The sequence below is a fragment of the Sinohyriopsis cumingii genome, chromosome 15 (genome assembly GCF_028554795.1).
Source record: "Sinohyriopsis cumingii isolate HCF-2022 chromosome 15, ASM2855479v2, whole genome shotgun sequence".
Lineage (NCBI taxonomy): Eukaryota > Metazoa > Mollusca > Bivalvia > Unionida > Unionidae > Sinohyriopsis > Sinohyriopsis cumingii.
In genome coordinates this window covers 139,854,446-139,869,227 of record NC_142975.1, presented here as the reverse complement: position 1 = coordinate 139,869,227, position 14,782 = coordinate 139,854,446, and the positions used below count along the sequence as shown (strand labels likewise).

General features: G+C 39.4%; 1 protein-coding gene across 2 annotated transcripts in view; it reads left to right on the top strand.

The window, feature by feature from the left end:
* The first annotated feature begins 9,181 nt into the window (after positions 1-9,181).
* The window catches only part of LOC149782906 (acid phosphatase type 7-like), a 48,062-nt gene continuing 42,461 nt past the window's right edge, over positions 9,182-14,782 (top strand). Inside the window, exon 1 of one of the 2 annotated variants that reach the window (XM_089934463.1) lies at positions 9,182-9,792. In XM_089934463.1, the coding sequence (XP_089790589.1) occupies positions 9,717-9,792 (76 nt within the window). In that variant the 5' untranslated portion in view covers positions 9,182-9,716. The remainder of the gene's footprint in view (positions 9,793-14,782) is intronic. The other variant, XM_089934461.1, reaches the window with a different exon arrangement.

Below are 14,782 nucleotides of genomic sequence, written 5' to 3'. Positions count from 1 at the left end.
GGGACTTGTAAACAAGACCACGTAATGAGCATTTAGTCTGATGGTACGATATGCTGTATTTTGTTGAAACAAAGTTTGGTAATGTAAATGATACTGGCATTACGATGGTACCTTTTGTGTGTAAAGCAAACATTAATTTATTCTTCGTCTTCTCCTAACATACCGTCGAAGATGGCTAAATGTGTTTTACTCGTGTCAGACACGATTCCATCGTCTTCGCGACGAATGCCTTTGAGATTCTCCTTGACTTTCTTGAAGGAGGGTGTAATCCGATTGCCACTCTATCTAATATCACACGATGCGCTCTGGTGGACGATCCATCAAATAGTCTTTGTGTTTGATCACGCATTTGACAAATTTAATTTAGCCAGAATCACTTGGTTCAGCAATAAACATGTTAGAAGGATGGGAAAGATACATGTCCTCACATTTTCAATGATCTAAATCATTGTGAATGACTCGGAGAGCAGAGGAAGAGGAGGAAAAAGAACTTGTAGCCATAGATGTGGTCTTTATATTATTCTGAAAATAACATGAAACACCATAGAGATTATATATCATGAAGGACAAGTTTATTCATTATTCAAAGTCATAACTTTACATTAAATACAAAAACACATAAAAGCCAAATGGCAAGGTACATCGATAGAATACAAGGCAAATTGATCAAACTGGAGTACAAACAAGTCAATATACAACATCTTCGATCAAAGTATGCTCTAAAATGTCCAGGGACACGCTGTAATTTTCTTTGAGTCTCTATACGATACAAAGTTTCTAATTTTTCCTCTCAAAAAATGGTCCTTCATTCGTTTCGATGTGAACCCCGGTACTCTCCTTAACCTGGTCTTCATCTGTGTCGGGTTCTTCAGCCACTGTTTCTAACACGAGTTTGAATGTCATGATCTATTTGTATACAATAGCCTCTGTAAATATAGGCTCAAGGTAAATTCAAACTGCACATCACGGAAAGTCTTGTCAGTAAGCGGTCCACTTTACGGCGCAATATCTTCAGCTGTAAAGCTGAAATGGGCAAGGGGCTGAAAGAAGTGAAGGGCTGATGGAGTGACGGAGTGATCGAACGATAGCGACAGAGCTATGCTGCATCTTTGTGTTTGTACCGTACTGAAGGTGCTGTTTAAGCCGTGGTGCTAATTTGGGTTGGTATATACCCGGTGTACTGCTGTCGATGGTGACGAAGGTCCTGAGGAAGATTGTGGTTATCTCGTGGTGAGGGATCAAAGCTTCAAGACCAACGGGTCTGCAGGGAAAAAGAGGTTCTGCGGATCCTTAGGCAGACCGTGAGGGGCGGACCATTCCTGGTGACTCCTTGAAGATCCGGCAGAGCGGTGGGTCTGGAAGTACCTTGTGGTTATGAATTGGATGCCGCAAGATATACGTCCCAATGTATATTAACTCATTTAACACTATTTGAGTGAAAACATGTAATTTATTATATGAAGCCAGGTATCCCTATTTGAGTGAAACCATATCACTGTTTTGAAATTCGAGTATCACTGGTTGAGTGATTACTTTTTCTTTTTGTGCTTAACTTGTGTTTAATTTAATTTCATTTAATTTTGTTGACTGTTAGTTTTATATTACATCTTACAATTCGTTCCAGTTAGGAACCGTATCATTTTCGTTATTATTTCAGTTATTTAACTCAGTGCGCATCATTGTGTTTAATATCCAGTCTTGGAATGTATGTGCACGAATTTGGGTGTATGCTTTTTCTATCTTTAATCATCTATAAATAAACATCGCATTTTCGTTGATCATTTTGAGTGTTATCATTGTAATAATCTGACCCCAAAAAAAATTCATCTTGTTACAAATAGAGCGTATACGTCTCGGCTCCAAATATGCAGCCTTGCATATGTTCATGAAATGTTGGCACAATGTCAAAAGTGACACCTAGGCCTCGAACTGACTGTGTGAATTTAGTTTTGGTATTGCTAATACTTATTGTTTGAGGTAAAGGATGTGAATGAAAAACGCTTTTCTTTGTGACCAGGATGGCTTCAGTTTTAGCATCATTCATCTACAATTTATTAACATGTCATCAATGACTTCACATCGGAAACGCATCTCTGCTCCTTGGAGGGAAGCCTGGACTTCAGTTGGGCAGCAAGATTTATATATTTTAGCGTCATCGGCGTACAACTGTGAGATACCGGATGTAGATCTACTACACCTGAGAGAGGATGAGTGTACAGAATAAAGAGAACGGAGCCGATAACAGAGCTTTGTGGAACATCAAAACGGAGATCAACTTGACTGAAATGTTTTCCATTTGTGAACACAATTTCTCTTCTGTTCACTAAGTAGGACTTGAAGCACAGTAAGACTGCAGCGTGAATACCAATCACATACTGAAGACAGTTTCGTAATATATCATGGTCTATTGTCTTAATGCCGCAGACAAGTCATGGCCGGTGAGGACTGTAATCTTCTCACCATTCAAAGGAGAGAGAGTGTCGTTTTCTGCTCCCAGAAGGGCAGTTTCAGTACTATGCTTTACAATAGCAGTTTTGAAAACTGATGTTAATTTCCCTGTGAGAGAAATGTATTGACAACATCGATTAGTTAAGTCAATATTAAATCTAAGCACTCAGATAGCAGCGATGTTTGATTCGGATAGAGTGCACGAGACTTTGGGGTGCTCTTAATCACAACTATATACACAAAGTCGATGGAGACAGGTCCAAATGCTGTTAAAGGTTGACGTATCATAACTGTATGATGACGATGAGTCAATTAAAAATGTGTTGTCAGACTTATCTCTAATGGACTGTACTTGGTCACGGAAGAAGTTTACAACATGTTCAGAAGGTCGATCAGAGAGAAGGTTGTTGGAAGTGGTGTACATTAATACCCTGACATCAGCTTCTTCGTAATCTTGGAGAGCTATGTACAAGTGGTACTTTTAGTGACCTTAGTATTGTAGTAAGCTGACTTTGCTGCATCAGCTACAAAAACCTACAGTGACTAACCTTGATTAAGAATCCTAACTTAGCAGCCATAATTACTCAGGTTTATATTCAAAACTGATAATGACAATATTAGATAAGGTACAAGGTGACACAAATTATCTTTAGCAACTAAATCAAAATTTAAACCCTGGTCCACTCGAAGTCGAAGCGCACTACTCACACGCCGTTCAGACTCCATCTTTGCTCTTCCTGACATGAATAATTAAAATGTGCGCGTACACCCATTTGACGAGTAATTAAATAGTATACTGTGTATCGAACATGGCCAAATGGCTACACACGTTGTAAAGTTAAGTTTAGTGAGCCAATCAGTCTCGCCATTCATCGTGGAGTGTGTGAAGAACATACCGCTCTGGTGGCCTAGTGGTTAGAGTATCCGCCTCGGATGCGGGAGTTCGCGGGTTCGAACCCCGGCCGAGTCATACCAAAGACTTATAAAAATGGTACTAACAGCTGCCGCGCTAGGCGCTCAGCATTAAGAGGTTAGTGTTAGGACTGGTCGGCCTGGTGTCAGGATAATGTGACTGGGTGGGACATAATGCTACATGTCTGTGACATAATGCCCCAGTGATAGACATTATTAACTGCCACACTGCAAACATCATAGCGATATGAAAAAAAAGTGTTAAAGCTAATTATTAAAATACCCAAATCTAAATCCGTGTGAGAAGATAACACATAAAAATAAAAAACTCAACATTGCCAAGTCGGAAGGTTATGGAAGCCATTAGTCTGAAAGAGATTTCGGCACCTCCTGAGACGGGTGGTAGAGATGGAGTGTTACCCCAGTCACAAAAGTCACCCGGAGAGGGAGGTCACCTCGCCGAAAATATCCAAGGAGTTTGTTTGGTTATGTATTGGATGAAGATGTGGTGAAGATAAAGAAGGCGTTGGCTAAGCTGACGAGGGTGAAGGAGCAATATAGAAGGGAGAGACATTTCCATCGCCAAAAAGAAAACTAAATGAAGATCCCAGAGAAAAACGTGGAGGAGTTATGCAGATTGGATTCCTCATCAGGAGCTATCTCAGTAGCTGGGTCAAGCAGAACCACTTTTCATTCCACAAAGGACTAGTAGATGGATATAGACAAGCCTAGTTTTAGGCTCACTGTCTCCACCAAAACGTTTTGGAGGCAAGGCCGGCAAAATGGGCAAGGCGAAAGAGGCAACCGCCTTGGGCCCCGCGCTATTCCGCAATGCAATTTTTTGCTTGGGGCCCCGCGCTCAACGCTTGCTGCCTTGGGGCCCCGCACATCAGAAGGCCGTCCTGCTTGAAGGAGGGATGAAAAAAGACGAGAGAAAAATGCGAAGCCTGCGGTGCCCTACCCAGGATTTGTGACCACTAAGGAAGAGCGATGGCAGAAAACTGATCACCCTTTTCGAGGCCACGCAGATCTCTATGTAGGTCTATATTTACAACCGAAACTTAAAGCCTCGTTCGTCCTTGCTTGTATGTGATAGTATGTTTGTGTGAAGAGTATAGTGTGTCTACAACCACTCCTACACTTTCCTACTTGTTGTGTGATAGAATACAGTGTGTTTTTGTAGGTGATTTGTGTGAAGGTATTGTGTGTCTATAAACGCTACTCCCTTCGCTCTGTGTATATTTTACCTCCCTTTTTTTACATCCTAAACCTCTTATGTGATAGCAAGTCTATCTCTTTGTAAATATGACATATGTATAAACGCTCATACCCTTTTCGTTGGATACTAGGGGTGCACGCTGGATAGTAATAAAAAAGGGCGATGAATTGTCGGAGTGAAGGGGTGAATGATGGATCGTAGTTAAAATAATGTTAACATTACATAACCCGTATGTCCTAATAATTTAACATGGAAACGGCCTATAACTGAAAATTTTAAAATAGTACATCCCAAAGAGTCCTCCCATATGTTAAACCTACGGATAATTTCAAGATAGGATTCCCCCGTACATTCCAGAAATTGTTCGACATGGAAACGGCCTTTAACTTAAAATTTAACATGTTATTTCCCGCACGTCCCTCGTGTGTCGCCTACGTGTTAAACCAAAGGACAATTTTAAACACTGGAGTTCCCCAGGTCCCCAAAAAGCCTCTTATTGATGTCAACTCTAACAATATTAAACTGTATCCCTACTTGAGGTTAACCCCTTTTAACAATGTTACCATTTACCGTCATTGTTAAAACTATCGAAAGTTTTAACATCGGATTTTCCCTTTGTTCCGAGAGTCTCCAACGTGTTAACTGAAAGCATAATGTTAATTCCCAAGACTGTCCCATTATTGTTATCTTCATCAACAAAACAAAAAAAAAAAAAAAAAATATTTAGATTTAAGCAGCTATGTAAACGAAAAAGCCAGAAAGGTAATTAAAATGCTATTTCTGTAATAGTGAAGACATTTTGATACATGGACATGTAAATCATTCAACAAATCTTTAATCCAGCTTTAGTTTGAGCGTGCCTGTTACATAGTACTCCAACCTGACTGTGTAATCATTGAGAATGCTTGTGTGTTCTTTTGGGTTTTAACGGCACATTTAACACATTAGCTCATACAAAAGACTTAAAAAATGGTACTAACAACCACTTCTCTTGGCGCTCAGCATTAAGCGGTTATTGGTGGGTCTGGTCGGCCTGGTTTCAGGATATTGTGACTGGGTGGGACATCATGCTACATGTCTGCAGCATGATGCCACAGTGCTAGATATCACTATAAACTGCCCCACTACAGACACCGTAGCGATATGACTGAACAATTGTTAAAGCTACGTTAAAAAGAACACACACACACACACACACACACACGCGCTATATCACTCTGATAAAACGGGAGCTAAGAGTCTTGTTGTTATTGTTGTTGTAGGGTTTGACGCCATTTTTCGGCACAAGATAGGCTTTACATGGCGGCCAGTATTAATGGTGCAGGAAGAACCCGGAAAAACCCGAGAAAGAACCACCGACCCACGAGAAGCTACTGGCAAGCTTTCTCACGTATCCACATTGGCCGAGCCCGAGACTCGAACCCACGCAGACAGAGATGAGATGGCAGTGATCCGTAACGGTCAGACCATTCGGCAACTCGGGGCCGGGTGCTAAGACTCTTCTCAAGGGCATGCCGAGACAGCCGACCTGTGCTTGCTTGGGCGGTAATTACATGTAGAGAATGGACAAAGGAGATGAACAAGAATGGTTAAAAAGAAGTGGACTACTACACCATTGTATACAGAAAGAGCAGATATGGTACAATTTAAACTAAATACTGCATGACCTTTATAAAAGATTAATAAGAAAGTAAAGTCTACACTATATCGTAGTTGAAACTCTTAAAAAGGGCGTGTACCAGCATTAGAGAAATTGCCTTTAGTTATAGTCCTAGTGTAATTTCCCTGATCACTTAGTGCATGAGGGATCGGTAAATGCTTTTAATCGATGATTTTATAAATTCTGGTCAGGTCATCATTCTAAACTGACGGCCGTTTCCTAACAATAAGCAACTGCATAAACACAATTTTTTATAAAGCCAGACTGCGAAAGAAACCGTAGTGAAATATATATATATATATATATATATATATATATATATATATATATATATATATATATATATATATATATATATTCTCCAAACCTACATGGGATGTGTGTGTCTCTGTGTGTGTGTGTGTGTGTCTCAACAGAGGTGTAGTGATGTGGGAACGGTGTTCCCTTACTTTTATGCGCTCGCCACCGCCCCTTCCCCTCCTCACTGTCAGTAACATGCGGTCACCCATTTCTATATCACTGGACAACAAATTTTTACAAAAGTCATGTTACTGAAATAAAATTAGTCAATTCTTATCAATTTTTATGTGCTGAACACGAATATGACAGTCAAATTGCAAAATTGGCTCTAGTTTTTTTGTAATCTGCAAGAAATTAATGTTTACATAACGAAATGCATTCCAATAGTAAAAGGTCAACTGTAATAGCCTACCTATAAAAAATCAAGTCATTGACTACATCTTAGATTTCTTCGCCTGTCTCTTGTACAGCTGTTCGGGAGCATCTCTGAGGAGTGTCCAGCAGTAGTCAGCCAGCATTGTAGTGGACCATTTTCCCTGGTATCTTTGTTCCATTGTTGCGATATCTTGATGAAAACGTTCGCCGTGTTCATCACTAACAATACCACAGTTGCTAGGAAAGAAATCCAAATGGGAATGAAGGAAGTGAATCTTTAGAGACATATTGCAGCCAAGTTTCTTATACTTCATCAACATGTCTTCTACTAGTTCCTTATAGTTTTCTGCCCTAACATTTCCGAGGAAGTTTGTAGAAACTAGGCGAAAAGCATTCCATGCTTGTTTCGCGTCACCTTCCAGCAAGTTGTTGAACCGGTCATCTTTGAAAAGCTCTCGAATCTGAGGACCCACAAAAACTCCCTCTTTAATCTTTGCTTCGCTGAGTCGAGGGAATTTTTCATGCAGGTATCGGAATGCTGGCAAAGTCCGGTCAATGGCTTTCACGAAGTTCTTCATCAAACCTAGTTTGATGTGAAGGGGTGGTAGCAAGATTTTCTGAGCCTCAACCAGAGCTGGGTGTTGGATATTCTTCTCTCCAATGGCTACATTCTGCCTGTGAGTCCATTCCTTCCTCATGTAGTGCATTTCCCTTGCTCGGCTATCCCACTCGCATAAGAAACACATGTATTTTGTATATCCTTGCTGCAGTCCCATTAAAAGGGCAACTACCTTCAAATCACCACAGAGGTGCCAGCTGTACTTGTTATACTCAATGGAATTCAGTAGCTGCCTTAAGTTATCGTATGTCTCTTTCATGTGGACAGCATACGCTACTGGAATAGATGGAAGAATGTTTCCATTGTGCAAAAGCACAGCCTTGAGACTCAGTTTCGAAGAGTCCACAAATAGTCTCCATTCTTGTGGGTCATGAGTGATTTTTAAAGCATTCATGAGGCCCTCAATATCGGAACAGAATATCAGATTACTTTCCTTTCTGAAGAAAGGCTCCAATTGCTGGTGGCGCTTTCGATATGCAGTAATTGTGACATCTTCTTCTAGAAGATTCCATTGTTGGAGTCTTGATCCTAGCAATTCTGCCTTGTTCTTTGATAAGTCCAAATCACGAATCAGGTCATTTAGTTCTTCCTGTGTTATTCTGTGTGGGGTTGATGATGCACCACAGTGAAAATCTGGATCACTGCATGCTGATGGACCAGGAGAAGAACAGGTCGACTCACCTTTGTCTTCGTCAGATGAATCAAGAGAATATTCTGCTGGAGGTTCTGGAATAGGAAGTCCCTCACCATGTGGAACTGGTCTCAATGCAGACGGAATGTTTGGGTAGACTATTCTCGACTTCTTTCGCTTCGTTATTCCGCCGGAAAGAGGAGGAACCAAGCAGAAGTAACAGTCATTTAGGTGGTTGCTTGGCTCTCTCCACACCATTGGGACTGCAAACGGCATTGATGACCTTTTGCAATTCAACCACTGTGAAAGCTGTGTTGTACATGTAGCACAGCATATATGCGGAGCCCAAGGCTTGTCTTGGTCACCAACCTTGCATCCGAAGTAAAGATGATATGCCTTCTTCACTTGAGAATTGATACTTTTCTTCTGGTTGGCAAATGTCACTTCCCCACAAATATAGCAAAAATTGTCCGCGGTATTAACACACTTTCGAGGCATTACTGTTCTTTATTGTACGTAAATGGATAAAATAATAAGTTTTATGTAACAGTAGCTTGAACTGTCTCGCACAACGTCTAAAATATTTTAAATGCTGAACCTATCTGATTGGGCTTTATATAGTACACTGCTTACGTCAGCTTCAGCAGCCGCCTGGCATTAGTATAATAGGCCTACACATGTATAGTACACTGCTGACGTCAACTTACTTCAGCAGCCGCATGACATTAGTATTGCATTGCATCAGAAAATGATGCAATCAACTGTGGATGATGTGAGCATGATGGTATTATGCAATGTTACATCATTATTCCGGATGTTGCTGCAGTCCTACTGGAGAAATTTACACAGTGAAACATAGAAAATGAGGTATATGAATATCTTCAAAACGAGAGCCAATACAAATTTTTCACGGTTATATTCGTGTTCGGCACACCAAAATACTACAGATTAGGGCCTTTTCAAGTCAGTAATGATTTCACTGTTGACCAGTGTATTTAGCACACCACTGCCTCTAACAGTTTTATTGATATTTTCAATATGAAAATACGCATATAATACATATCGTTTTAAAAATTGTGCATGTGTGTGCGTGCGAGAGAGAGAGCAATAAAGATGGGTGGTGTTGTAGTATTAACAGCTGAAAATCTGCAACTGACAAAAGAATTAAAACGATGTCGTGTTCCCTGCCGCTGATAAGCCTTTAGTCTGCTGAATGTCCGCCTATGGTTATTTATCGGGCGACAGCTGGTAGCGTGTTCCATAACTGCGCATGTCTATTAATATGACAAAACGCTCGCGTATTATAAGACGGTGCATATTATCACAGACACTTCCGCTGCAGCATCCTAACAGCAGAGCGATAAGTATATCGAAAAGTGCATGGGTCATATATGCTTTGACATAATTCACTAAATTGGGAAGACCTGTCTTGTAACTGATCAAAAAGAATGAGCAAGTGACATACATTAACTCGAAAGAAACGATACTTTGTGAATATTTTTCTTTCTTCTTGGTGGATTGTTATTTCGAGGAAGTTTAAGGTCTTAAAGAAATGTCAGTCGGAACGTATGTGACATTACTTACACTGTTTGTGACTGCAGTACGTGGAAGCGTCGACGAAGATAAAGGTATGTTGTTTGTCAACATAACGGTGCATAGGTAAAAACTGTATTCTATAATTTTAATCTGACATGCCTTGGTAAATTTATGTTTTATTAATTCATTATAATGAACGTTTTGATTTGAATTGTAAGTGGCCACACAATTTATGCACATGCAAATGGTCTTACATCAACTGTGGATAGACTGCACATATACTATAACGTTTCCCTTTACCCTCATTGGTGTTTCAGAGACCCCAAATGTTTAATTTGACCCCCAGATTTGATACCAAAGTTAGTTTTTCGCTCATTCTTACCCCCAGTATTGACACCAAGAAGATTTTTACTCTCAGTCTTGTATCTCTAAGGGATGCACTGACATGTAGAAACGTTTTGTTTCTTTCTTAGTTTACTTAATCAAACTGGAATGGACTATTGTGAACCAGAATAATTACCCTGTGCTGTGCTTGAAGTGCAGAGAGGTGGATGGGATCGATTTTGGTTTTACAATATATCAACAATTTTCTAGAATGAAAACAGGATTTCATGGCAATTCCAGTAGGACGAGGTTTTGGACAGTCTGATGTGTGGCCATTGTCTTCAAAATGTGGCAAATTATAGTATGATAAATTGCCGTACACCAATCTTTTTCTCCGAAATTTGTTAAAGTTGTTTATACTTAAAAAACTGCACCATTCACTTTCTTATGTTAACACATCGATAAACTGCGTTAGATTATGTTCGTCACTCACGTATGGAATTTAATCCATATGTTAATAACCCATGTATATAATCAAAAGGTAATAGCGTAAAGAGAGAAACTTGATCTACGTGTTGATGACTGTTTCATATATTGGTGTAATAGAGTAAAACCATTTCCTCTTAATCCCTGACACGACAACACGTCCTTTACAATGGCTATTTTTAATTGCTTTTCTGAGCAGTACTACGGATATCTTATCGATTTTTTTTTTTTTTTAATTCTGAATCATCAAACTGATGATAGACTGTTTAGATCATAATAGGCAGCATATATGTGTCCCTAAAACTTGCTTAAGTGTCATCAGCTTCCGCTAGGTGGCGTGGGTGATGAGTGTGAAACCGCCATCTGTTGCCAGTACGTCAACGACACATGTTGCTTTTATTAGTAAATAACGCCAATAAAGAGCTACATTCATGTTGCTGATATCACTGACACGTAGGTTGTCATCGCTCGATAGATTCCTTTGTTCTGACTGTCACATTAGTTTTCACGTTCCTTCCAGCAAGGTATTAACTAACATGCTTATCTCAGTTCAGCATTATTCCACCTGCTCGATTTGGAAAGTTTTGTGCAGAGCAAACAAATAAATTTCATAATGCAGACATGATTTAACTTTGGAAAGGATCGATTTTACAACCAATATACATTGTAAATTATTCGAACACACACACACACACTATATAGATATATATATATATATATATATATATATATATATATATATATATATATATATATATATATATATATATATATATATATATAGCTTTACTACATATTTTTCCCTGGCCCAGTTGATGACTTTTTGAATCACGTGTGTATCAATTGCAGATTACATTCATTAGATTTGCCTGCTTGTTATCAGTCTATAGCTAGTAGCAAATGAAGGCGACTTCGTTTTTTATATCTTTAAATAGTTAGGCGGTGTAGGTTTTTTTAAAATACTAATATGATGAAAGATCATGATTATAGTATGTTGAAAGTTTCATACACAGCCCTCGATTTCTCAATGGTATTCGCAGCTACAGTTCCACGATGTCCATTTTTGCAAGCCAAAGTTCCGATGTGTTAACCCTATCTACACCTTGGCGGATTGTTCAAATATTTCAGTGATTTTGGTCTGTGAATTTCATTCCATGCGGCGGCATGCCACTGCATCCAATCAGAATCAAACTGTTCAAACTTGTGAACATTGTTCCTACAAGATCGAGACGTGGTAAATGCACAACTGGAATGGATTCATAAATAAACAATTTTCCATAGCCGATCCGTGCTTGTACAAATAATCATTTCCCTCAAATACACATGTAATGGCTTCTCTGGGGTATATAGTCATAGTTTCGATGTTAAACTTACAAAATATCCATTTGAAATTATTTGCCTCCGCCATTTTCGGCAGACGTACAATGCACAGCTGTTACAGGCTATTGGTTAATTGGCATTACATGCTAAAGGAGACAACTCATGAAATCCAGTTTATGTCGCCAGGACAAAGCTCTGAAACATCTGAATGATCCGCCAAGGTGTGCACATGGTAACACATCGGAACCTTGACTACCGAAGATGCATGATGACGTGCTTGTTCGAGTATGCGATAATGGTCATACATCTGAACGTTCCATGTCACCAATTTTTAGAGTCAAGCAAGAATGTGTGTTTGTCTTCAGCCTTCTTCAGGATGATGTTCTCTGCCATGTTTACTAATGCATTCCGTGATTCTGACATTGCAGTTAACATTATATTACCGGACCGATGACAGTCTTTTCAGTCTGAAGAGACTACATGCGAAGACGAAGTACAGGAAATGACTGTTTTTGATCTCCTGATGAGTCATTCACATACTCACAGAAACCAAACCAGTTAGTGATGTCGTTGTCATCTTCCAACTCGAAGGTCGAACAGCAAAAGCAGATTGGTCAAAATTTAAATGGGGTCGTGGCCTAGAAAACATTTCAGTTATTTAGGCCAAGCGGCAGTCGTTCATTTTATGCCACCATGGAAGATGGGATTTAACTGAAATGGATCATTTAGTACAAAGGTTGGTGGAAACTGAGTGATGGAATTCTTCTTTCAAATTCAAGTTACTTACATTTTGTCTGGCTAAAACGAATTACGTAACTATATAAATATTTGATGGCGTCATTTTTTTGACGTGATAAGGTATTGATAAAGCTGCACTGTCTTGATCGCTCCGGTGGCCTAGTGGTTAGAGCGCCCGCCTCGAATGCGGGAGGTCGCAGGTTCGATCCCCAACCGAGTCAAACCAAAGACTTACAAAAATGGTACTAACAGCTGCCTCGCTTGGCGCTCAGCATTAGGAGGTTAGTGTTAGGACTGGTTGGCCTGGTGTCAGAATAATGTGACTGGATGGGACATCATGTCTACGGCATGATGCCCCAGTGCTAGACATCACTATAAACTGCCACATTGGAGACATCGTAGCGATGTGACTGAAAAATTGTTAAAGCTACGTTAAAATCCAAACACACACACATACACGCACTGTCTTGAGCAGACCGCTCCGGTGGCCTAGTGGTTAGAGCGTCCGCCTCGGATGCGGGAGGTCGTGGGTTCGATCCCCGGCCGAGTCATACCAAAGACTTACAAAATGGTACTAACAGCTGCCTCTCTTGGCGCTCAGCCTTAAGAGGTTAGTGTTAGGACTGGTCGGCCTGGTGTCAGGATAATGTGACTGGGTGGGACATCCTGTCTGTGGCATGATGCCCAGTGCTAGACATCACTATAAACTGCCACTCTGCAGACATCGTAGCGATATGACTGAAAATATGTTACAGCTACGTTCAAAATCCAATCACACACACACACACTGTAATGAGCAACCGTTACACTGTCGAACTAGACGAAAGAAATTTGGATATTATCTATCTCCTAACTCATAAAGATATTTGATAGCTCGTTGTAACCGAAAATTCTTCATATTAAAATTGCAACCACATCACTTAAAGGTTTCAGTGAAACGTGAATACCACTTAAAACTTGTCTTTTATATGTTTCTTTTAGGGAGATGGTTCCTTTTGTAGAAAGTGTAAGTAGTGGGGAAGTGTATTGTTTCGAATGGAGTGACTACAGGGACGAGTAACTGTTGCAACTCACACTTTCCATAGTAGACTAGTATTTGTGTATATATATATATATATATATATATATATATATATATATATATATATATATATATAAACAGTTTGTATGTATCCCAAAAATATATGATTTTTTTTTTATTTTAAAAATGCGATTTTCGGTAACTTGAATCAACATTTTTATTGGAAATAACGACAGAATCACCAAGCTAAAAGTAAGTTGGCAATTGTTTATTTTAAATATTTATATGATTTTATTGATGTCAAATTCAGTAAAGTATTTGTGCTCTATATTTTATGCTTGGAGTGCTGAGATTATGGGGTTATCTGTGCTTGTTCTCCCGATTTTAGCTATTTATGTGCGTTCGGTTTGCAAAAGTAGCTAGATACGCCTAGTATTTGGAAAACCACCGCAGTGGAAAGTCCTTTTAGGACCCTGTATTTGCCCCAGGTTCTCTGTGAAAAAAGGTGACGATGTTACCGTCGACATGTATCTCGTAGCTATCTCAACAATGCACATCGGCTGACTCCGGGTGTTTGGTATCGCTTCCGGTTTCGTCAGGTCGCTCTTTGCATCTGCATTATTGTGTATGTGTTTTTGCATCAACTTGATTGTTTTGTTTGTAATTTATCTAACCGTACGTTAGGTTATAGATATAGATAGAGACCTTACCAAATTAAAACGATTTAAAACAACCGGAGTTCGACTAGATACACAATGGTGTAGCAGGGGATTATGCTCTTAGGATAGTAGCTACTCCACAGTTTTAAAAATGCATTGTCTCCCCAATCGCACAAGTTGGTTTTGACCAGCTTTTTCTTTTTCAGCGGTATATTTTCTTTTTAACTCTAAAAAGTGAGCAATCTGTAATAAATGTTTCATGCAAAGATACAATTTTGATTTTAAAATTTAATGATTTATTTGCTTATTACCCAGTTTGAAAACGACCACTATGTGAAGAAAAATAAGAAAACGTCAGGAAAATCAGAAAGCATCAGATGAATCAAAATTTGACCGACTATGGCCTGCAGTTTTTGTAAAATCCGGTGAATAAACAAGGTCCTTTAAGTGTTAAAATCAGAGTGGTTGTTATTTGGTACATTCAGATCAGTGTATTGTATCGACTCCGAATCTGGTGTTTGGTACCTCTTCCTG